This window comes from Delphinus delphis, chromosome 13, assembly GCF_949987515.2.
Source record: "Delphinus delphis chromosome 13, mDelDel1.2, whole genome shotgun sequence".
Lineage (NCBI taxonomy): Eukaryota > Metazoa > Chordata > Mammalia > Artiodactyla > Delphinidae > Delphinus > Delphinus delphis.
The window spans coordinates 8,583,431-8,606,764 of NC_082695.1; the positions used below are offsets into that span (position 1 = coordinate 8,583,431).

The following is a 23,334-nucleotide window of genomic DNA, read 5'->3' on the forward strand; positions in this document are numbered from 1 at the left end:
TATAAATGAAAGGTAACTGTTTATTACTGGAGAAGAGAAGAATGTATACAAGAAAATCTAGATTCTTTCTCCTCATGCACTACTTTGGTAGTAAAGTTCCAAATATCAACTATGAAGATATTTACAAGGATAAATTTTTCTTAACATGTGACCATTTACTGTGTGGTGGATGTTTTTTCATAGAAATCATATACTTAAACTAAATATAATCTTATAGTTTACAAGAAGCTTAGAACATTGTATTAACAGAAGACGAGATTACATTTTACTGCAAAATATTATAAAAGTGATACAATTTTGTGGCTCTTAAACATTTAATTACTTGAGTTGAACAGCGGAATGGAAAAAAAAAAAAAGCCCAACAGAAATATCATCAGGACACGCCTCGCTTTAAGATTTTTTGTATTCAATTCGTTCTACTTTCACGTCGTCTCCAATTAGCTGATACACATAAGTGACAACTGTAGAAGCCTGGATATCCATCAACACAAATGAAGGAATAATGTTTCTGGAAGAAAATATAAATAATGTCAGTGTTTTGTACTAAAAAGCAGTAGCACTATAAATTTCAATTTAGGATGACAATTTGGATTCAAGGAGAAATCTGGTTGTTAGACATATTAAAAAGAATAATCACCAATAGAAGATTGCCAAAAAGGCTATAATTATTTAAATAATCACATTTCTCTTTTATGAAATGTCACTTGTACAATTATTAACTTTATGAAACCCCCAAATTCCCAAATTGCATACTACTTACGTTTCCAAGGCGTTATATGCTCCAGTGGCAGAACCTGGATTAATGTAGAATTTATTTTCATGCTCAAATGCTTCAAATTTATGTGTGTGTCCTGAAATAAGAATATCCACATCAAACTGCCTCTGCAACAGGGCTAAGCTGGCCATATCTCCCCATGGAATAACTTGATGTCCATGGATCAAACCAATTTTGAACTGCCCAACAGTTACAACTTTCTGTTCTGGATAATTCAGATTCTAAAATATGAAATAGACATAAGAAAAACAAATATTTTAGAGACATAGAGGTTTAAAAAATAACCTTCTTAAATATTCAATCTCATATGGGTGTTTTACTACAGTGCTCCACAACCAACATATTTGTTAAATATTTGATTTCTTCTCAATCTCTAAGGCTGCAACGGTGCTCAAAACATAATTTACTTTAGGTATACTGGAACTTATCATGCAATCCCTTTGTTGAGTTTTTTTTTTATAGAATGAGTTCTTTTCGGCTTTCTGTAAAGGATAATTCCCCCAAATTTATGTTTCCTTTATCTAAGAATCCAAGGAATATGACCTGCAAGCTAGGATATGTTCAAATTATATCCCAGGTTTTAATAGTTACATAGATGGCTTAAAATAATAATGATAGTTAAACTTATGTAGCACTTAGTATGAACCAGGCACTATTCTAAGAAGTTTATAAATATCAACCTATGTAATAATTACAAACAATCCTAAGAGGTAGATTCTATTATATGACTCCCATTTTATGGATGAGGAAACTGAGGCACAGAGAGGTTAAAATAACTTGCCTAGGAGCACACGTTATTAAGTGTGTGAGCCAAGATCCAAACCCTGGTAGTATGGCTCCAGGGTCAAGCAAAAAATTTAATTCTTGCTACTGAAACTATCTTTAGCATATCATAAACAGAACCCCAATATATTTTTAACAAATGGCAAACATATACTCGAATTATTGACAAGATGTCTGCCCCTTCCCTTCTCATCCCCCCACCCCACTTTTCACTTTCATGCCACCTCTAGTTTATTCAAACTTAAAACCAAAAAAAAAAAGCACCAATGAATTTAAATAGTTTATGAAAAAGCTTATATTCCTAGGAATAAAAAATAAAATTTTCATACTAGAATCAGGTTTATTAAGCTATGTCATACAATGTTAGCACTGTCATGGGTCTTAAAAATCATCTATTCCAATCATATTTACATAGTAGGGAACTAAGAAAGAGGATGTAACTTGCCTAAAATCTCATTATTAATTAATGGGCAAAGTTGGAACTCCAGAACTCCTTATTTTTCCTTTAAAGTTAGGTTTATTGAGGTAAAATTTACGTACAGGAAAATTACCCTTTTTGGTATACAATTCAAGGAGTTTTGACAAATGCATACAGTTGTGTAAGCACTGCCACAGTAAGATATAGAAAAGTCTATCCCCTTCTCAAAACTCCCTCATGCCTGTTTATAGTTAACCTTTGAGATAGGGAGCCATGGCAGGGTTTTCAGCAGAGAAGTGATGTAATCTTCACCTAAAAAGGATCACTCTGGTTGCTACGTGGAGAATAAACTGTGGAGGGAGCAAGGATAGAGTCAGGAAGCTGGAACACAGTAAAGTGATAAGTAGCTTGGAACAGGGTAGCAGAGGTGGTGGCGGGGTAAGTTCCTGACAAAAACTTTTTAAACTAAATGATAGTACTACAAAAAATATTGACAAAACCGTATCAATTTAATTAGAACAAGTATGTAATATGTTTATTAAGTAGTCTAAAATCAGTGATTTTCAAACTGTAAGGGAGGGGTATGTGTAATAATTTTACATTGGAAAACTAAAAAAAAAAAAAAAAAAAGCAAAACAAACCTTAACAGTTGAGAAACTCTGGTCTCAAAAATAAACCTTATATATAAAAATCAAGAAAAGGAAATATTTAATTAATATATAATCAACACAACAGGAAAAAAAAAGGAAAGGGAATATTTGGGAAGGGAAAGGGAAGTACATCACCTCATCGAAGTCTCCTCTCACAATATGAACATCACCAGCCAGAGTCTTGAGATAGTCATAACTCTCTTTGGTGCAAAGGTTTCCAGTGCAGAGAATGTGCTGAATCTTTCCTGGCACCAGCAGTTTTTTGAATTTAGCTGGCAAACTGTTGCACCGGTGTGGGATGTGCAGGTCTCCTAATACCAACACCAACTTTAAAGTGTCAAGGTGAGAAAAGGTGTAATGTTAAACATGATTTCAAAACAAGATATTCTCCTCCCATAAGTCCTCTTTTAAATTAAACTAATCAGAGATTACAAAACCCAAAAGAGCAGAAGTTACTCACATAGTTCCTATCATGACCACTTAAACACACATATGATTCTAAATCAATCTTCGTTTATTTGGGTCATAAATAGGCGTGCACACAATACAGGTAATCATTCTATTTATCAAGAATAAAATCAAGCTTTCTAAAGCGATTCATTCAGAGACCTATAAATTACACTCAAAAAAAATTGAAAAATGAAAAATATACTACCAGGCCCTATGGAATTTGATATGGTAATTCATATTTCTGCAGTTTTAATGTAAAACATCATATATTGATTCCAGGGATGTTAATAAAAAGAATGGTTAAAATTATAGAGGAAAAAAAGTTAACTCTATAATTTACTAGACTGACAACTATTTGGAGGAACAGTAGCCAAAATTTACAATATTTGTTACTTAAAATATTAACTATACATTGCAGAGGAATAAAAACAGCCTATGTTGCAAAGAGTTTCAATAGGGCAAACATGTGCTTCTGAACTATAATTTTGTTATCTTCTCTTTCCTTCATCATTAGAAATCCTGACTGTCATATTTTTGTTTAGATCAAATTGTCTATGTATCCTCAGTTTAGTTCCCAAACTTAAAATAACATATCAATCTTTCATGTGCATTAGAGCATTAAAAAAAGAGAGAGATCAGCTAAATAAGTGATGAATTCAGCAGGAGGTGGTTTAGAGTTGGAACAATCTCAGACGACAAAACCAAATTCTGCATATAAATATAAAAGAATTAAAAAACCTCAATCCTGCAGATTTTTAATTTTAAAATTTCAAGATTTGACATATATACACCACTTAACACAATAATGTCAAAAAGATCATTTAAAAATAGTATTCGCAAAAAAAAAACCAAACCAAAACAAAACAAAACAAAACAAAAAAATAGTATTCGCCCTCCAAAGGACAAGAGAATCAATTTCTCCATGTCCATTGGTATAAGCACCTTCAGACGAGATCTGGCGCGTTCAGGGTGGTATGGCTGCAGACAGTATAAGCACCTTCATTCTATGACAGGATGCTTTCCCACACAGATATCCCATCCATAAATGTACATGCCCTTTAACTGGTTCTAAAGAACGCATTACTATTCTTTAATATTACCAAACATTAAATATCTAAAACAGGATAAGCAGCAAAGTTTGGCCACTACAGACTTTGTAAGTTGAAATTAATCAAAACCAAAATGTGTAAAATTAAAATTATTACCACAATAAGCTTGATTCATCTTGCAACAAATATCAAAATGATTACAAAGGAAAGGAAATGTTATCAGGATATAAAGTAACTGAGGTAACACAAGGTTACAAAACTAGCTCACTTTAAAAGAAATTATTAAATAAGCTTCTTTACAAAGAGTAGTTTCAGCTGGTATTTGCTCAATGACATATTGTTTCAATCCAAATCTTAGTGGACAAAACATCTATGAAACTAAAAACCACCACATAGTTTCCACCCTCAGTGATAATCAATACAAAAGTACCTGGAGATAGAACAATCTTCATCTTTAGAGGGGGATCCCTTCAGATATGAATTGAAGTACATAGTTAATGTGGGAAGCTGGCATTTGAGAAAAAGGTAAAAAAATAGATTTCTATATTAAAAAAAAAAGAACCTCAAACTCATAAATTAAGGGTATATGTCTATAACAGGTTGAAAATGTTTGGGCCTAATAATGAATGAGCTGTTCAATCTGAATGTGGTAGAACGAACATTAGTAAGACATGATACTTTATAATGATCTATGAGCTAAATTCTATAATGTACTGAGGATTATGCCCAAGTGTACCTAGACTATTAGCAGTCTAAAGATATAACTATGAATGGCCACACAGAAACTATTTCAAATTAGTAAGGATCCTTACTAGGACTTTGATTTCCTGCAGCTTTTTAAGTTATAGGGGGAATAGTGTCACATAACAAATACCATACTTTGAGCAGTGTCTTTGCCCAAATTCCACACTTTGGACAGTTCAGGTTAGACATAGATTACAGAGTCTTTTAAGACAGCAAAAGATCCTGGAAATGGCAGTCTTGTTAAATTCAAATAAAGAACCAACCTAATCAAAGCATAGGAATTTGGTTACTTCCTATTTGATAGACATAAAAGGGTGAAATCCCAGTAACAGCACCCAACCACCATTGTTAGTAGGAGCTAAGAGAAGAAACTTACTCTGTGCCCAGCCTTAGTGGAATGAAGAAGTTGATTGCAGACAGGGGAATGAAAAAAAAAGGGTGAAACATGACCAATGTTAAAAGAAAGCAACGAAAAGAAACAAACCAAAAAAAGAACAAAAACTCATCGAATGAATATGCAAACAACTGTTAATGATTTCTGAGTGTTATGAAAGAAAATGTTAAAAATCAGCTTTGCTCAAAACATTACCAAAAGAACCATTTGCTGTACTATTAGATATCTCTCTCTCTCACACACACACACTTAAAATTTTTTTGACTTTTCCTAATCTCATTCGCCACTTTGACTCCCATCCGTTTTGTTTCCTGTTCTGTTTAGAATTTTATTTGGAAAATTCATCAGCAATAGCTTAAATGAAAGCTAACATTTTCTGGATCCTTTAGGACTAATTATTCTTCAAGTATATTGATTTTAATCTTCCTATGTTTAAAATTCTAGTAGTTGGAAAATTATGCTGCAGCTAGGTCATTTTGTACAGAAGATCTAACACAGCACTGTGAATACATTATCAAGTATTGGATGTACTGGATGATAAAAGCAGACACCTTCCTCCAGCTAAATCTGGACTTTCCCCACACTTGAATTTGCTGCCCATAGACTCTGGATACTACTGTATATTGAACATTTCTGGTCTCTTTTGCCAAATAAAATGCTTTTAATTGTAAAAGAATTGACTAACTCTAAATTTTGCCCAGTTCTATTTCACATGAAAAGTGATATTTCAGTACAACTACCATGAAAAAGTGTTCACCTCTCAAAAAAACTTCAGAAACATTAATATAGAAATCATGTCAGGTAATTTCATCTTCTCCCAGGGATAACTGTCTCAAAATTACTGTAAACTGGACTACTCTAATCTGGAGTCTGTTTAGAAGCAAAAATCAAAAGTGGGATTAAAGTCTCTAACATACATAAAGAAGCTAAAGAACCAGAGACCATGAATCTTTGGCTGTCACGTCTATAAGGCACCTTAAAGGCTGCTGGTCATAGAATCACGATCATCTTAAAAATGCAATAGATGTTCATCAGAGAGAGAAGTCTCTTTTCAGCAACACAAATACCAAGATCATGAGAAATCCTTTTAAAACCGTTCTTCACTTTGTAGGGGGTCAAGGGCACTTTGAAAATCTGATTACCGCTATTAGCCCTCTCTGGCAGCAGTTCCCGAGTTTTCACGTAGGCAGGCCTTGGGGTACCGACCTCCTGGGGGTGAGGGGATGATCTGGGGCAATCTGATGGACGAATGAGGTAAAGCTTCCCAAACTACTCCTTGCTGCCAACAATGACCCTTTCACCAGAAAAACGTTCCAAAACGTATTTCAAACCATTTCAAGGAGTTCGAAAACCATTAAGGAATCCTGCTCTAAAGGGTCGCAGCAGCCTGAGGAAGTAGTTCCAGCAACCCTAAAAGCTAAATCCAGTCCTTTTCAGGGCCCACTGCCACATTTCAATGGCAGCTGCACGGTATTTCAGGGGCGAAGGGGACAGCTCTTATCCACTTTCTCTAGACAGCAAACTAAATGGTAGCTTGCTGCTTCCCGTTTTGCCTCCGAGAAGCCAGCTTTCGCCACATGGGGGTGGTAACCGGTGGGTTACCTACTAGCGGGAGGGGCTTTTTGCGCGAAAGGAGCAAGGAAACGTCTGGAAGCGGCGGAGTTCCCGTGCTCCTTTCTCAGGGACGCTCGAGGCACAGGCCCAAAGGCCTTCCCCGGCTCGGGCGTGAGGGGCTCGTGACAGAAGCAGCAGCTGAAAGGGACCCTTTCCCCCCTTGGACGTCCTGTGGCTCCTGGGGCTGGGCTGCGAGGCCAGGGCTGGCCGCACCCAGAGGTGGCCGCTCTTTCCTCCCTTGTCTTTCCCCAGGCCCGGGCCCCGGCCGCGCCCGCCACGGCCTCCGGGATCGTTTAAGCCCTCGCCCAGAGACTCCCAGCGTCTCCCAACGACGCAGCACCCCAACCGAGAGGCAGGCCTCTGTCGCCGCAGCTGCCGCCCTCACCATCCTGTCACTGGGCTCCGCTCAGTCACCACAACCGCCGCCGCCCTCTCTTCCTCAGACGCCTCGACAACCCGCCCACCTCGCTCACAACCAATGAGAAGAGAAGTCGGCGAGAGACAGCTCTACGGAGGCCCGCTTAGGCTCTTCGCCGCCGAAAAGCGAAGTTGTTCTTTGGGAAATTGTGGTGGGGCGGTGGCCAAGATCGCGAAGTTTCCAAAAGCGCGGGCAACATCCGGGCGCCTGGGGCCCTCGAGCTGAGGCGCGCAGAGTGACTGACATTTTTAGGGATTGCAGTCATGCTGAAGTGCGGGATGAGCGGCAGTCAGGTGAAAGGTGCAGAGGCCTTTTTGACTTTCTGTGTAGAAAAGGGAAAGCCTAGGGTTCATGGGGAAGTTTCCACCATCGTCTAGTTTCTTGATCTTTGCCTTTCTGCCTAGGGGCTGAGGACACAAGGCCTGGCCACAGCCGGCACCCACCCACCCAGGGTCCTGTTAGCTTCTGAGGGGCGAATGACGGCCCATCTGCTTTTATTTATGCATAATATTTATATTCATAGGTGTCCATAAAATGAAGTTGCACTATCTGGACAAATATTGGAAGGGCAGCTTCAAACTCGGGACGATAGGACTGTGTGGGAAGTTGGGAAAAACAATGCTTGGACAGTAGAAGTATTTTAGTGCCATGAGAAAAAAGCATAAACCTGTTTTTTTCCCCCAAATTCTAGCATTTTTAATGTATGACCTGGGACAAGCCACGGAATCACTTCCGGGCTCAGTTTTCTTATTTGTAAAATGAGAATATTAACAGCATCTTCATTATAGGGTTTATTGTAGGAATAAAATGCAGGTAAAGAGCTCAGTAATGAATGGGAATGTATAAGAACTATTGTTTATTGTAAATGGTACTTTAAACATGTAAGTTACTCCAGAAAGTCTCTATTTAGAAAAGTAATGGTCATACAGATCATAACCTGAAAGTGATTATTGAAAGGCATCTTGTGTTGCAGCCGGCTTCCCCTGTGCTGACAACCTCTATGGAACAGTATTAATGAACAGGAAAGGGAAGCACAAGACCCCCCATTGTTGCATGTTCTCAGAGTTCTAGAAAGTTCTTTCTTGCAGTGTGTACCTTAGTTCTCAATAAGTGATAATTTGTATGATTGTTTAAATTTGTTTTTCCTCCGTAACTCTAAGCCCTGTGAGGGCAGGAGCTGTAAACCCGTCTTGTTCATTGCTATACCCGCATTGCCTTGGCTTGTACCGTCCTTGGAACATACTAGGTGCTCAATAAATATTCATTGAATGAATGAAAGGTCTTCATTAGCTAGCTCCAGGAAGAAGTGGTGAATGTGAAGTGGTAAAAAGGGACAAACGCCTCTTTTTCTCCCCCTAGTCATCGTCTCTTTCTCAGTTTGAGGCCTGCACCCCCACTTCCGGCTGTGCCGTGCAGCTTGCGGGATCTTAGTTCCCCCACCAGGGATTGAACCTGGGCCCTTGGCAGTGGAATTGCGGCGTCCTAACCACCAGACCACCAGGGAATTTCCCCAACTCTGATTCTTTTTTTAATTTATTTATCTATTTATTTTTGGCTGCGTTGGGTCTTCGTTGCTGCGCGCGGGCTTTCTCTAGTTGCGGCGAGCGGGGGCTATTCTTCGTTGCGGTGCGCACGCTTCTCATTGCGGTGGCTTCTCTTGTTGTGGAGCATGGGTTTTAGGTGCGTGGGATTCAGTAGTTGTGGCACGTGGGCTCAGTAGTTGTGGCTCACGGGCTGTAGAGCGCAGGCTCAGTAGTTGTTGCTCCACGGCATGTGGCATCTTCCCGGACCAGGGCTCGAACCTGTGTCCCCTGCATTGGCAGGCGGATTCTTAATCACTGCGCCACCAGGGAAGCCAGCCAACTCTGATTCTTAAGCATGATAATCTGATTTTATGTTCTGAAATTATTTTTCCTTTTTTCTACTTTTCCATGGATTGATATGGCCATCCATTTTTATTGCATCATAGTATCCCATATCTGTTTGCCATATTTTTTACTTATAATTTATAAGAACACAAATGGTGTCATACCAGATAAGACCAATATTTCATCCAGCCCTGGCCTCTCTTTCTGACAGGGCATCTAACTGTGTTTTCTGGGAAGATCTGGCATGTTCTGTGCTCGAACATCAGAGATACATCTTGAATTCCTCTAATTTCTCTCTCATGACTTGTTTTGACTTTGCTGCCTGTGAAGTTATTAAAACCCTTCAAACCATCTCCTATATGCTCTGTTTTCACACTTTTGGGGGGTGGGGGTATACATGTATTTAAACCAAGTTTAAAAATGCATTAGTATGGAAACTGGCTTGCCACAATAGTTCCATGCAACACTGTGAACATATAGAAAGGAAGAATTTTGTTGCATTTTATTATTTCACACACTCACTCTGTGAATTTATTATTTTTTTTAAATATTTATTTATATATTTGGCTGCGCTGGGTCTTAGTTGCAGCATGCAGGATCTAGATCTAGTTCCCGGGATCTAGTTCCCTGACTGGGGATCTAACCCAGGCCCCCTGCATTGGGAGGGCAGAGTCTTAGGCACTAGACCACCAGGGAAATCCCTCATTCTGTTAATTTATTGAGCACTTACTATGTGTCTGGCATTTTGCCAAGGGTATTATACCATATTTCTTAAAACAATTTGTAGCATTAGTCTATAAAACACTGTTCTTTATGAATTTATCTTGAGTCCTGTGAATGCTGAAGTAGTCCTATGATTTTATTGTTTGAGAAAAAGAATGTAAAAGGCACCTTTCTTTTTCTCCATAGTATTTGGGAAAGCGATCCAAGCACTCTCACGAATTAGTGATGAGCTGTGGCTAGACCCTTCTGAAAAAGGTGTAAGTAAGAAATTTAACTAATAGATTAAGGAAAAAAGAAGATGTTTATAAATCCCAGTCCAGATTGAATGTTAACTAGGAAATCCAGAAATTCTAATCAGCCCTTTCACTGTTCATCTTTATTTTACATATCTAAATACATTTAGAGCGTGGTAAACTTAAAAATCATACACAGTTGATTTAAGCCAGAAGAAACAAACTGGTGGTCAAGAGGCTAGACATGGCTTGCAGAAATGTTTTGTGGGGCCTGCACTATGTTTTTTTAAAAAAATGAAATAATATTCTAACAGTAATTGGGAGAGTCCACATAAAAATCTGTATTTCCTGATTCTGTTGAAAACTCAGAAGATCTGATAGTTTGGGGCCTGCATTCCCAAGTGGAAGTAGTTGGCTGACTAACAGTTTCTCCCTTTAGGCGAGGGAAAATTTTGCTGCAATCTTTTTACTCCCTTTTATATTGCCTTCTGCCACTTTGTGCTTTAAAGTTAAGGCCCCTGTGGGCATTTACATTTTTACAATTATAAATATGTTCTTGTTACCAAAAACAAACAAAGAAAAATACAATTTCAGCATGCAGGATTTTAGACTTAATACCTATATATAATATATTCCGTTTAGATGTGTGTACATATGAAAATTAAATGCACACTGTATAATGCAGTCCATATCACATCAGTACTATAACTTATGTGTATAATGTAGTCCATATCATGCAGTTCACATCCCATAGCCTTACTCGGACATACTTCAATGCGATGTTAAACATAATAGAATTTTTTAAATTAAAATTAAATTAAATTAAATTAAAATTAAAATTTAAAAATTTTTAAATTAATCATTAAAGTTGATTTTTTTCCTGTATAGCTATTATTTTATTTTTCTAGCTTGCTTTAAGATCTATGAATTCTTGTCGGTCAGCATATGGATGTGTCCTCTTCTCGCCTGTGTTTTTTCAACATTATCAATGGTCAACCTCGGTGAAAATGAATGATGGTGACACAATATCTAATTTAAATTGCAAATTGGGAATGAAGGTAAGAGTAAGTGGGCATGGTTTTCTCTTGCATTGTAGAAATATTCATTATATAGGGCATAACACCTATTCTGTACTTAATACTTGGTTTAAATGGCATGCAGGACAGTCTGTTCATTTACGAATATACTTACTCTTCTTTTGTTAGGTTGTTTTTAAACTAATGAAGCAACCATATTAAGTATGTGCTCTTCTATAATGTGTTTGTGTTACAGTCAATTCTGCCTATCTTTAGATGTCTGAATTCCCTCGAAAGAAATGTAGAGAAATGCAAAATATTTACCAGATCTGATAAGTGCAAAATAGTTATTCAATTCTTCTGCAGACATGGTAGGTATAATTAAATCCAGTTTAAAGTATGTGTGTGTTTTGTTAATATTTTTCATGTTTAGAATATTCAAACTGCATATCAAGACTTCCCATTGCACTATTGCTTAGAATTTGTATAGTTTTGTGGTAGGGCGGTTATAAATATTATCTTACTTGTCTCTGTAGAAGTACTGTGAGTTGATTGGTATTAATTATTTCCTTTTTTGGCTTGTCAGTGGCACAAGCTTTGCCTGCACACAGACCAATTTTTTAAATATCCATCTGAATTCTAACAATTGATTATTCTAAAATTAACTAGCTGCTTGATGATATTCTGTAAGACTGCCTTTGTAACAGTGTTCCTTGGAATGAACAGAAAAGAATAACGCCTACCTGTATTAAAAATGCTCCAGGAGGTAAATAGTATTTTATCTGGGGCTGAAAGAAGCATGGTAACTGGCCCAAGGTCACAGAACTAGTAAGTCACAGAGCCTGGATTTGAGTCCAGCCCCACAATAGTAGGAGCCAAAACCTTCATTCATTCTCGCTGCTACACCAAGAGATTTCCTGCCTCCCAGCCTTGCATGGTAGATATTCAAATGTTGTAGTCATATAGGATTTTACATGGTTAAATATGTATAGCATGGTGGTAAAGTGCATGGACTCTGGAGGTCAACAAGGTCTGGGGTGGAATCCTGCTCTGCCTCTTCCTTGCTGAGACATTGGGCGAATTATTTTACATCTTTGTGCCTCAGTTTCCCTATATGTAAAATGGGGACAATGGTAGTACCAGCCTTCTAGGGTTTTTGTGAAGATTCAATGAGTTACAGGAAGTTATAGTTCTAAAGTGTTTAAAGAAATACCTGGCATATTTTCTAAGAGTTAGCGCTAGTAATATTTATAATGATGGCTGCTATTTTATTTGAAGTTACCAGTTAGGAGTGTATGTTTTAAAAAATCTTGTACTTGTGGTATTGGTCCAAATCTTTTTATAGTGGAATGGTCTTCTGGAAGGTTATATTAGTGTTACAATTTATCTTATATTTCTTAATTTTATCTTACATTTATCTTAATATTTTTATTTCAGATCTTATTTATATTATATTCCTTAATTTTTCCCCTGCAAAATATCAATTTTTAACATTATGTTTTCCTTCTTTGAGCTTCAGTTCATGTTATAGCAGAATCATGTAAAGAGCATGATTAAAAGCCCAGCAAAGGTAGGGGGAGGGATAAATTAGGAGTTTGGGATTAAAATATACACACTACTATATATAAAATAGATAAACAACAAGGACCTACTGTATAGCACAGGGAACTATACTCAATATCTTGTAATAAGCTATAATAGAAAAGAATCTAAAAAAGAATAATATATATATATATGTATAACTGAATCACTTTGCTGTACACCTGAAACTAACACATTGTAAATCAACTATATTTCAGTAAAAATTAAAAAAAAAAAAGCACGCACACACACACACACAAAGCACCGCAAGCTCTGACATCTCACAGATTTGGATGTGGATTCTTCTATAATTCTTATTACCTTTGTGACAGTACATAAGCTCTCTGAACCTTCATTTTCTTTTCTCTAGAATGGGGATAATCTTACCTACCCTCAGATTCTGGGGTTGTTGTGAGGATGAAGTGAGATCACATGTGTAAAGCACTTAGTGTGGTGCCTGACACAGAGGCAGTACTGAATAGTCAGTGACTGATGTTATTACAATTATACTCATCCCTTATTTCCAGCTAGATTTTATTTTTTAATTTTTTATTAAAAAAATTTTTTTTTTGGCTGCACCGCGTAGCTTTCAGGATCTTAGTTCCCTGACTGGGGATTGAACCTGGGTCCTTGGCAGTGAAAGCATGGAGTCCTAACCACTGGACCACCAGGGAATTCCCCAGCTAGATTTTAAACAACCAACTTTTCAGCTTCTTAAGTATGTCTCAAGTGGCTTGATTAATGTCCAATACATATTTGTGACTGGTTGATTTTTAATAGCTTTTGTAGGGAAGTTGTATGAGTTAGGATGCTATGTCAGTGGTCCCCAACATTTTTGGCACCAGGGACCGGTTTCGTGGAAGACAATTTTTCCACAGACGGGGCTGGGGGGATTGGGATGGTTCAGGCAGTAAAGCCAGCGATGGGTAGCAATGGGGCTCAGCTGCCACTCACCTCCTGCTGTGCGGCCCAGGAGGTGGGGGTGGGGGGGATGGGGACCCCTGCTTTAAGTTACAAATAACAGGGAAAAGAAAAAACCACCCAGAAAATCCAACTCAAACTGACTTAAACAATAAGGAGGAATTTTGGCTCATGTAAACTAAAAGTTCAAAATTAGGTCATAGGTGTGTTTTGATCCAGGCTGCAGCAGCTGCTGCTTCTTCTTTTTAAAATTCTCTCAGGTCTGCATTCCTCTATGTGATTTATAGTAAGACCAGTTTCTCTTATAAACTTTTTTTTTTTAACATCTTTATTGGAGTATAATTGCTTTACAGTGGTGTGTTAGTTTCTGCTGTATGACAAAGTGAATCAGCTATGCATATACATATATCCCCATATCTCCTCCCTCTTGACGTCTCCCTCCTCTTATAAATTTTTAATAATGAGGTGACTTCTAGCAGCAGCAGCAGCTGGGGCTACATTCTTGCTCTTTCACATCTGGGGGAGTGAGAGCCATACTTCATACATGCACTGAACAAAAGTGCTTGACTTTGCTCTGATTGGACCAACCTAAACTAATCCTGGGGAGCCAGGGGAATTCCATTCTCTAATTGCCTTGGCTTATTGCCATATGTGGACCAAATTCAATTGCAAGGGGGATAAGATTACATCAATTGATTTATACCAATGAGGGCCCACAAGTGATACTGGAAGTGAAGTCAGTCCCACCCAAACCTCATGGCTGCTACATAACAGGGAAGGATGGCTCAGGAAGGAAGGGGGAAGTAGGGGATAGATGCTGATACCCAGTAATTGGGGTAAATAGTTATACTTTCCAAAACTGTATGTACCCAGGAAATTATGTTTGCAATTTTATTTTTATAATCTGGTGGAGAAACATCGTTCAAATTTAGTTGAGAAAAATCACCTGGGCAGAGATATCCAATAAACTGCTAGAAATACATATTTGGAACTGGGAAGAAATTAAAGACAGTGAAGTAAATTTGGCTCTCTTATTGATAGAAAACAATTGCAAAGGCATGAGCCACTAAAAAAGACTAACCTCTCTGAATCTAACCATAAATGGTTTCCAGAACGGTGATTTCTTAGGTTATTTAGCATCTGCTAATAGGAAAAAAAAAAAAAGTGATTTATGTCATCAAGAACCAAGGTTCATATGAAATATTTACCTGCCTAATAATAATTCTATCAATTCTCTGTATTGTCATTGGCACTGGCCCCAGAGTGGCTAAAAATGAGTCAGTGAATTGTCCCTGAAGAACATGCTCTGATCTAAAGCACCTGCTAATAAGTTCTGTCCTGCTCAAGAAGACAGATCTCCAACAGAGAGGGGCTTCCATACGAGCGGTGCACTGGCTATTGAGTGAAAATAAAACCCTGATTCATACATGTATATTAATGACATGGTGTCAAGAGGGCAGAATTTCCACTTCTCGGTTTTAAGGTTTTGTAAAAGGGCATTCTACGGATATGCTAATGACTTTAAACTTGCATAACAGTGAACTTAAAGGGATTGGGAAACATTTGCCAACTTATAAGTATCACTAACCTCTGAAATTCCAAACCCCACAAATGGAACATCTCCAAAATAATGCTTGTTCCTTAGCTGTACCTCTTTAAGTTTGAAAGAGTTCTCTGGAGCCACTGAGGGAAGTTGCAAATTGAGCTATGAAACGGCAAGCAGAATTCTATCATAGCATCAGATATGCCATGGCTGGCAGCTGATGGCATAAGGCAGTGCTCCTCAAGCCGTCCATGGACTGGCTGCTGGACCTCAAATTGTCTGTTACTGGTCTGTGAGAAGATAAGGAGCTTATGTCAGAATTTAAGTCAACCACATTACTAGGCATTCTCTTTAGTTCAGCTGTTTTGTTTTTGTTTCAATAGTGAGATTTCTCAATGAAGGAAGAGATTCTGGTGAAAATTCCTTGTCTCTTATAGTCCAGTACTTTGTGCAGCATTAGATAAAATCAATAATGATACAGAGGAAACAGGACTTCTAAATTTTTATCCTGTTTGCATTCTATCAAGGAAAATTATTATTAAGCTGGAAGACTAGAAAAACCACAATGAAGAGGTACACCAAGCCAAGTTGCTTTAAAAAGAGCACAGTGGGCTCGTGCCCCGGTCCGGGAGGACACCGCGTGCCTCGGAGCGGCTGGGCCCGTGAGCCATGGCCGCTGGGCCTGCGCGTCCGGAGCCTGTGCTCCGCGGCGGGAGGGGCCACAACAGTGAGAGGCCCGCGTGCTGCAGAAAACAAAAACAAAAAACAAACAAAAAAGAGCACAATGGATGTACTTGGGGCAACAGATTCATAGGAGAGAAAGGTGAAGAGGAAGGGCTATCTAGGTGGTAGCATCACATGTGGGTAAATTTCTTTTTTTTTTAAACGTCTTTATTGGAGTATAACTGCTTTACAATGGTGTGTTAGTTTCTGCTTTTATAACAAAGTGAATCAGCTATACATATACATATATCCCCATATCTCCTCCCTCTTGCGTCTCCCTCCCCCCTCCATATCCCACCCCTCTAGGTGGTTACAAAGCACCCAGTTGATCTCCCTGTGCTATGCGGCTGCTTCCCACTAGCTATCTATTTTATAATTAGTAGTATATGTAAGTCCATGCCATTCTCTCACTTCGTCCCAGCTTACCCTTCCCCTGCCCGTGTCCTCAAGTCCATTCTCTACATCTGCGTCTTTATTCCTGCCCTGCCCCTAGGTTCTTCATAACCATTTTTTTTTTTTTAGATTCCATATATATGTGTTAGCATACAGTATTTGTTTTTCTCTTTCTAACTTACTTCACTCTGTATGACAGACTCTAGGTCCATCCACCTCACTACAAATAACTCAATTTCGTTTCTTTTTATGACTGAGTAATATGCCATTGTATATATGTGCCACATCTTCTTTATCCATTCATCTGTCGATGGACATTTAGGTTGGTCCCATGTCCTGGCTATTGTAAATAATGCTGCAATGAACACTGTGGTACATGACTCTTTTTGAATTACGGTTTTCTCAGGGTGTATGCCCAGTAGTGGGATTGCTGGGTCGTATGGTTGTTCTGTTTTTAGTTTTTTAAGGAACCTCCATACTGTTCTCCATAGTGGGTGTATCTATTTACATTCCCACTGACAGTGCAAGAGGGTTTCCTTTTCTCCACACCCTCTCCAGCATTTATTGTTTGTAGATTTTTTGATGATGGCCATTCTGACTGGTGTGAGGTGATACCTCATTGTAGTTTTGATTTGCATTTCTCTAATGATTAGTGATGTTGAGCATTCTTTCACATGTTTGTTGGCTATCTGTATATCTTCTTTGGAGAAATGTCTATTTAGGTCTTCTGTCTATTTTTGGATTGGGTTGTTTGTTTTTTTGATATTGAGCTGCATGAGCTGCTTGTAAATTTTGGAGATTAATCCTTTGTCGTTTGCAAATATTTTCTTCATTTGCAAATATTTTCTCCCATTCTGAGAATTGTCTTTTCGTCTTGTTTATGGTTTCCTTTGCTGTGCAAAAGGTTTTAAGTTTCATTAGGTCCCATTTGTTTATTTTTGTTTTTATTTCCATTTCTCTAGGAGGTGGGTCAAAAAGGATCTTGCTGTGATTTATGTCATAGAGTGTTCTGCCTATGTTTTCCTCTAAGAGTTTTATAGTGTCTGGCCTTACATTTAGGTCTTTAATCCATTTTGAGTTTATTTTTGTATATGGTGTTAGGGAGCATTCTAATTTCATTCTTTTACATGTAGCTGTCCAGTTTTCCCAGCACCACTTATTGAAGAGGCTGTCTTTTCTTCATTGTATGTTTTTGCCTTCAAATCAAAAATAAGGTGACCATATGTGTGTGGGTTTATCTCTGGGCTTTCTATCCTGTTCCATTGATCTATATTTCTGTTTTTGTGCCAGTACCATACTGTCTTGATTACTGCAGCTTTGTAGTATAGTCTGAAGTCAAGGAGCCTGATTCCTTGACTTGACTTTTCTTTCTTAAGATTGCTTGGCTAGGGCTTCCCTGGTGGCGCAGTGGTTGAGAGTCCGCCTGCCAATGCAGGGGACACAGGTTTGTGCCCTGGTCCGGGAAGATCCCACATGCCGCGGAGTGGCTGGGCCCGTGAGCTATGGCTGCTGAGCCTGCGCGTCCAGAGTCTGTGCTCCGCAACGGGAGAGGCCACAACACTGAGAGGCCCGCGTACTGCCAAAAAAAAAAAAAAAAAAAGATTGCTTGGCTATTCGGGGTCTTTTGCGTTTCCATACAAATTGTGAAATTTTTTGTTCTAGTCCTGTGAAAAATGCCATTGGTAGTTTGATAGGGATCGCATTGAATCTGTAGATTGCTTTGGGTAGTATAGTCATTTTCACAGTGTTGATTCTTCCAATCCAAGAACATGATATATCTCTCCATCTGTTGGTATCATCTTTAATTTCTTTCATCAGTGTCTTATAGTTTTCTGCATACAGGTCTTTTGTCTCCTTAGGTAGGTTTATTCCTAGGTATTTTATTCTTTTTGTTGCAATGGTAAATGGGAGTGTTTCCTTAATTTCTCTTTCAGGTTTTTCATCATTAGTGTATAGGAATGCAAGAGATTCCTGTGCATTAGTTTTGTATCCTGCTGCTTTACCAGATTCATTGATTAGCTCTAGTAGTTTTCTGGTAGCATCTTTAGGATTCTCTCTATATAATATCATGTTATCTGCAAACAGTGACAGCTTTACTTCTTCTTTTCTGATTTGGATTCCTTTTATTTCTTTTTCTTCTCTGATTGCTGTGGCTAAAACTTACAAAACTATGTTGAATAAGAGTGGTGAGAGTGGGCAACCTTGTCTTGTTCCTGATCTTAGTGGAAATGGTTTCAGTTTTTCACCATTGAGAACAATGTTGGCTGTGGGTTTGTCATGTATGGCCTTTATTATGTTGAGGTGAGTTCCTTCTATGCGTACTTTCTGGAGGGTTTTTATCATAAATGTGTTGAATTTTGTCAAAAGCTTTCTCTGCATCTATTGAGATGACCATATGGTTTTTCTCCTTCAATTTGCTAATATGGTGTATCACATTGATTTATTTGCATATATTAAAGAATCCTTGCATTCCTGGGATAAACCCCACTCAATCATGGTGTATGATCCGTTTAATGTGCTGTTGGATTCTGTTTGCTAGTATTTTGTTGAGGATTTTTGCATCTATGTTCATCAGTGATATTGGCCTGTAGTTTTCTTTCCTAGTGACACCTTTGTCTGGTTTTGGTATCAGGGTGATGGTGGCCTCGTAGAATGAGTTTGGGAGTGTTCCTCCCTCTGCTATATTTTGGAAGACTTTGAGAAGGATAGGTGTTAGCTCTTCTCTAAATGTTTGACAGAATTTGCCTGTGAAGGCATCTGGTCCTGGGCTTAAATTTCTAATAGTCAGAAATGGGAAGGCATTCTATGATGAGGGAGCAGTGTGGTCAAAGGTATAGACTGCAAGTGTTTAGCGTGTGTTAAGGAAAAAGGGGAAGGAAGCAAGTAGCAAGAAAAAAAGCATCAGGGATGACAAAGAAATAAGGCATTTCTCAGCTTGGACATCCTCGGCAATGCCAATAGAACATTCACCCAAGTCAGGTATTTGTTATAGAGATATGATTGTGCTTGTATATGCATGGGCTATTTCTGAAGAATACCTAAGAAACTGGTAACTGTAGTTACCTCTGAGTAGGGTACTGGGGTGGCAGGAGTCAGAGGTGGAGGGTGACTTATTTTCACTCTCTATTCTTTGGTATCTTTTGAATTTTATATCATGTACATCTATTACCTTCTATTACCTATCCATCTAAAAGTAACTTGAAAATATTTTTTAAAATAGGTAAGATATGCCAGCTTTTGAGCTTTGTGTCTTCCCAAAATAGTAGCCACAGTAATCCCTTTAAAATAGGTCAGATTATGTTACTCCAGTGCTTAAAACTCTCAAAAAGCTCACCATTTTACCCAAGGTAAAAGCCGAAGATCTTACAATGGCCAGTAAGATACCACATGATCTGGGAGTCCCAGGCTGGGTCCCTGTTCCCTCTGCCTAGCAAGCTCCTTCTCCAGATAGTACATGGCTTGCTCTTTCAAAGACCTCCTTCAGTCTTGCTCAAATGGCATCTTTTCCATGAGGTCTTCCTTGACCTCCTTATTTGAAATTGCTGCCCACCACCACTGGCACTCCCCAGCCCCCTTTCAGCTTTCCTTTTTTCCTGTGCTACTTATCACTATGTGACAGACCAATTATTTTACTTTTTCTTTTTTTGGCTGCACCGCACGGCATGCAGGATCTTAGTTCCCCAACCAGGGAGCAAACCTGTGCCCCCTGCAGTGAAAGCGCAGTCTTAACAACTGGACCACCAGGGAAGTACTGCTTTTGATTTTCTTATTGTTTGCCTCCCTTCGCTAGAATGTAAGCTCTGTGAGGTCAGAAATTTTTGTCTGAGTTGTTCTTTGCTAGTCCACAGCTCCCAAATTCATCCCTGTGTGTTTCCCTACTTTGAATCTCAGCTGGCCTTGGAGTTGCTTTTATATCAATAGAATGCACTAGAAGTGATGTTGTGTGAGTTCCGAGCCTAGGCCTCAAGAGGCCTGTCAGCTTCCACTGTTAAACTAAGAACATTTTCATCAGCATGAGAATAAGCACAGCCCAGCGAAGACTCCTGGAAGATAGGAGACCATGTGGTGAGAGGCCCCAGCCATCCCGGCTGTCCCTGTTGTCCCAACTGTGAGGCCCCAGATATGAATATGAGGCCATTCAAAATGATCCAGTCACAGCTAAGCCAACCCAAACCAGAGGAGCCGCTCAGCTGAATTGTTAGAAATAACAAATGTTTGTTATTTTGAGCCACTAAATTTCTGATTAAATTTTGTGGTTTGTTATCCATTAAAAACCAACTGATCAGGAATTCCTTGATGGCGCAGTGGTTAAGAATCCGCCTGCCAATGCAGGGGACACAGATTAGAGCCCTGGTCCGGGAAGATCCCACATGCCGCGGAGCAACTAAGCCCGTGAGCCACAACTACTGAGCCCGTGTGCCACAACTACTGAAGCCTGCACACCTAGAGCCCATGCTCTGCAACAAGAGAAGCCACTGCAAGGAGAAGCCCGCGCACCACAATGAAGAGTAGCCCCCACTCGCCGCAACTAGAGAAAGACCGCATGCAGCAACAAAGACCCAACACAGTCAAAAAAATAATTAATTAATTAAAAAAAAAAAAAACTAAGTGGTCAGGGACTTCCCTGGCGGTCCAGTGGTTAAGACTCTGCACTCCCAATGCAGGGGGCACAGTTTCGATCCCTGGTCACGAAGGTCACACATGCCTCACTGTGCGGTCAAAAAAACCCCCAACAAAACAAAAGAAAAGAAAAACTGATCAGCCTTGTACATAGTAAGAGCTCAGTAAATATTTATGAAAATAATAAATATTGCTGTTGTTATTAATTCAGTTAAAAAATAAGTTCAGAAATGTTTATAGTGAATCCTTTTGATTCTTATTATAACATTATTATGCTGTAGAAAGTTATAGCCCACCTGGATTTTATTACACGGGCTCCATATTCAAACTCAGATTCAGAAAAAAAAAAGAGAGATAAAGCAAACTTAGATTCAAATTCTAGCTATACTTGTTAAAACAGCATAGCCTTGAAGTCATTTAACAGAGCTAGAGCTATACTTTCCTCTTCTGAGATCAAGTACCTATCCCATAGGCATATTGTGAGGATCAGAGGTAATGTACGTACAACATATCCTGCAGTTGCCGGTACATTGGGCCGTAGCCATTATTGCTCCACACTCCTCTCCTCCTCTCAGAGGGAAAGAATTCACAGACCGGATGCTCACGTTTTACTTTTAAAGTTTCCATCCAAAAATATCAGTTTGGATGAAAAATACTGAAAAAGAATCATAGACATATGATCTGTAGTGGGCAATTACTATTTTACACACAATTTAAGAAATTACCTGTATTTCAAAAGAATGTGGGAACTCTACTGCCTAATTGGTTGGAGGGTGTGACATGTTACATGGTGTCCACTAGGGAGCGATAAACACATGCATTAAGGGATAGTGCTTCTTGTAAGCTTTGTGCACCTGTCAGATATTAAATATTACTTTAATTTTATTATTTTAATCTGGCTCTGAAACTTAAAGACTTTAAAAAATCTGTTAATTTTGCACTTAAAATTATTAACGGGTTGCTTTATTATTTTTAAGGTATTAAAAGGATTCATAATTTGTGTTTTCAAGAAAGTCAGCCTTTGCAAGTTATTTTTGAAAAGAATATGTGTTCTAATACACTAGTGATTCAACCAAGGTAATGAGTTCTCTGTTGTTTATTTTTATTTTTCTGAATATATTATGGTCACAGAGTAAAGAATTAATAGCCTAGAGCTTTTAAATCAGTTACATTTTTTTAAGCTAACACTGGACTTGTAGAAATCACCTTAAAGGATCAAGAGGAAACCTTGAGAAAGGTAAAAGTAGATAATAATAACTGCCTAATGGTAGAAATAATAATTTAGTGGCCAGAATGTTCTAGAAGTATCCCATCAGTGGCTTTCTACGTCAAGTGGTATTAAGAGAAAAATATATTATCTAATAATACTTTGCATTTATATGGTTCCTTCTATCTGAGTCTTAACACACACAGCATGAGGAAATTTTAACACTTTTTACATGAGCTGATTTTATCCCTAAGTGTGTGTTTGTTTGTTTTTTCTAGAGAATGAGTGGGACATATTTGTCAGTGAAAGGTACTCAATTTTTCAGTTAAGCTGTAGCTTAAACATTAATTACTTTGTAAGCCAAAAGATATTTTATCCTTATTGTTTTTTAAATTACAAAAGAAATACATGCTCCTTGCAATACATCTAAAATTTATAGAAGAGTGCAGAGATGAAAAATGGAAGTCTTTCTCCTCTACTTGCCACATATATCCCACTTGGCAGGGGTTTAACATCTATTAACAATTTGGTGTAATCCTTCTATATCATCTTCTATTTATAGCCAGTCTTTCTATAACTTTCTTTTTCCCTATAGCTATGGATATCTTTCTTTCTCTCTTTTTCTCCTTCTCTCTCAAATTTATATCACCTACTAGACACATACATAGTTTTTTAAAAGAAAATGTCCTACTATCCTTATTGTTTGGCAACTTCCTTTTTTAGTGTCTATGTCAGTTTAAATCAATTTTTTTTTTTTTTTTTGCGGTACGCGGGCCTCTCGCTGCTGTGGCCCCTCCCGTTGCGGAGCACAGGCTCCGGATGCGCAGGCTCAGCGGCCATGGCTCACAGGCCCAGCCGCTCCGCGGCATGTGGGATCTTCCCGGACCAGGGCACGAACCCGTGTCCCCTGCATCGGCAGGCGGACTCTCAACCACTGCGCCACCAGGGAAGCCCTAGTTAAATCAATTTTATTCTTTTTAATGATTGCATAATTTTTACTTGTATGAGTGAACCATAATTTAGTTACACATTACCCTATTTGTGAAAAAGTTGGTTGTTTCCGACTTTTTGCCATCACAAACAATGCTGCTAGTAGTGCATAAGATAGTGTATTAGTTACCTATTTCTGTGAAGCAAATTTCCCCATAACTTAAAGCTTTAAAAAAACCCAGACATTTATTACTTCAAAATAATAAGTGTGACTTAGCTGG

At 38.5% G+C, this 23,334-nt stretch overlaps 2 protein-coding genes across 4 annotated transcripts in view; one reads left to right on the forward strand and one right to left on the reverse strand.

The window, feature by feature from the left end:
* Window positions 1–2: 2 nt before the first annotated feature.
* On the reverse strand, window positions 3–7,340 carry VPS29 (VPS29 retromer complex component). The gene is made up of 4 exons (XM_060028024.1): window positions 7,263–7,340; window positions 2,762–2,953; window positions 761–996; window positions 3–508 (listed from the first exon to the last, which is right to left on the reverse strand). Exons 1-4 carry the CDS (start codon window positions 7,263–7,265, stop codon window positions 391–393), a joined length of 549 nt encoding a protein of 182 aa, XP_059884007.1. The 5' UTR covers window positions 7,266–7,340; the 3' UTR covers window positions 3–390.
* A 215-nt stretch (window positions 7,341–7,555) lies between these two features.
* The window catches only part of RAD9B (RAD9 checkpoint clamp component B), a 31,957-nt gene continuing 16,178 nt past the window's right edge, over window positions 7,556–23,334 (forward strand). Inside the window, exons 1-5 of one of the 3 annotated variants that reach the window (XM_060029367.1) lie at window positions 7,556–7,595; window positions 10,073–10,143; window positions 11,028–11,177; window positions 11,392–11,506; window positions 21,894–21,993. In XM_060029367.1, coding sequence (XP_059885350.1) covers window positions 7,559–7,595; window positions 10,073–10,143; window positions 11,028–11,177; window positions 11,392–11,506; window positions 21,894–21,993 — 473 coding nt within the window. In that variant the 5' untranslated portion in view covers window positions 7,556–7,558. The remainder of the gene's footprint in view (window positions 7,596–10,072; window positions 10,144–11,027; window positions 11,178–11,391; window positions 11,507–21,893; window positions 21,994–23,334) is intronic. The other 2 variants (XM_060029365.1, XM_060029366.1) reach the window with 2 other exon arrangements.

Coding starts and splice junctions, on each gene's coding strand:
- VPS29 (XM_060028024.1), bottom strand. Junction 997..2,761: donor TGAGAGGAGACTTCGATGAG/GTGATGTACTTC, acceptor TTCATATTTTAG/AATCTGAATTATCCAGAACA. Junction 509..760: donor GCATATAACGCCTTGGAAAC/GTAAGTAGTATG, acceptor ATTTTCTTCCAG/AAACATTATTCCTTCATTTG.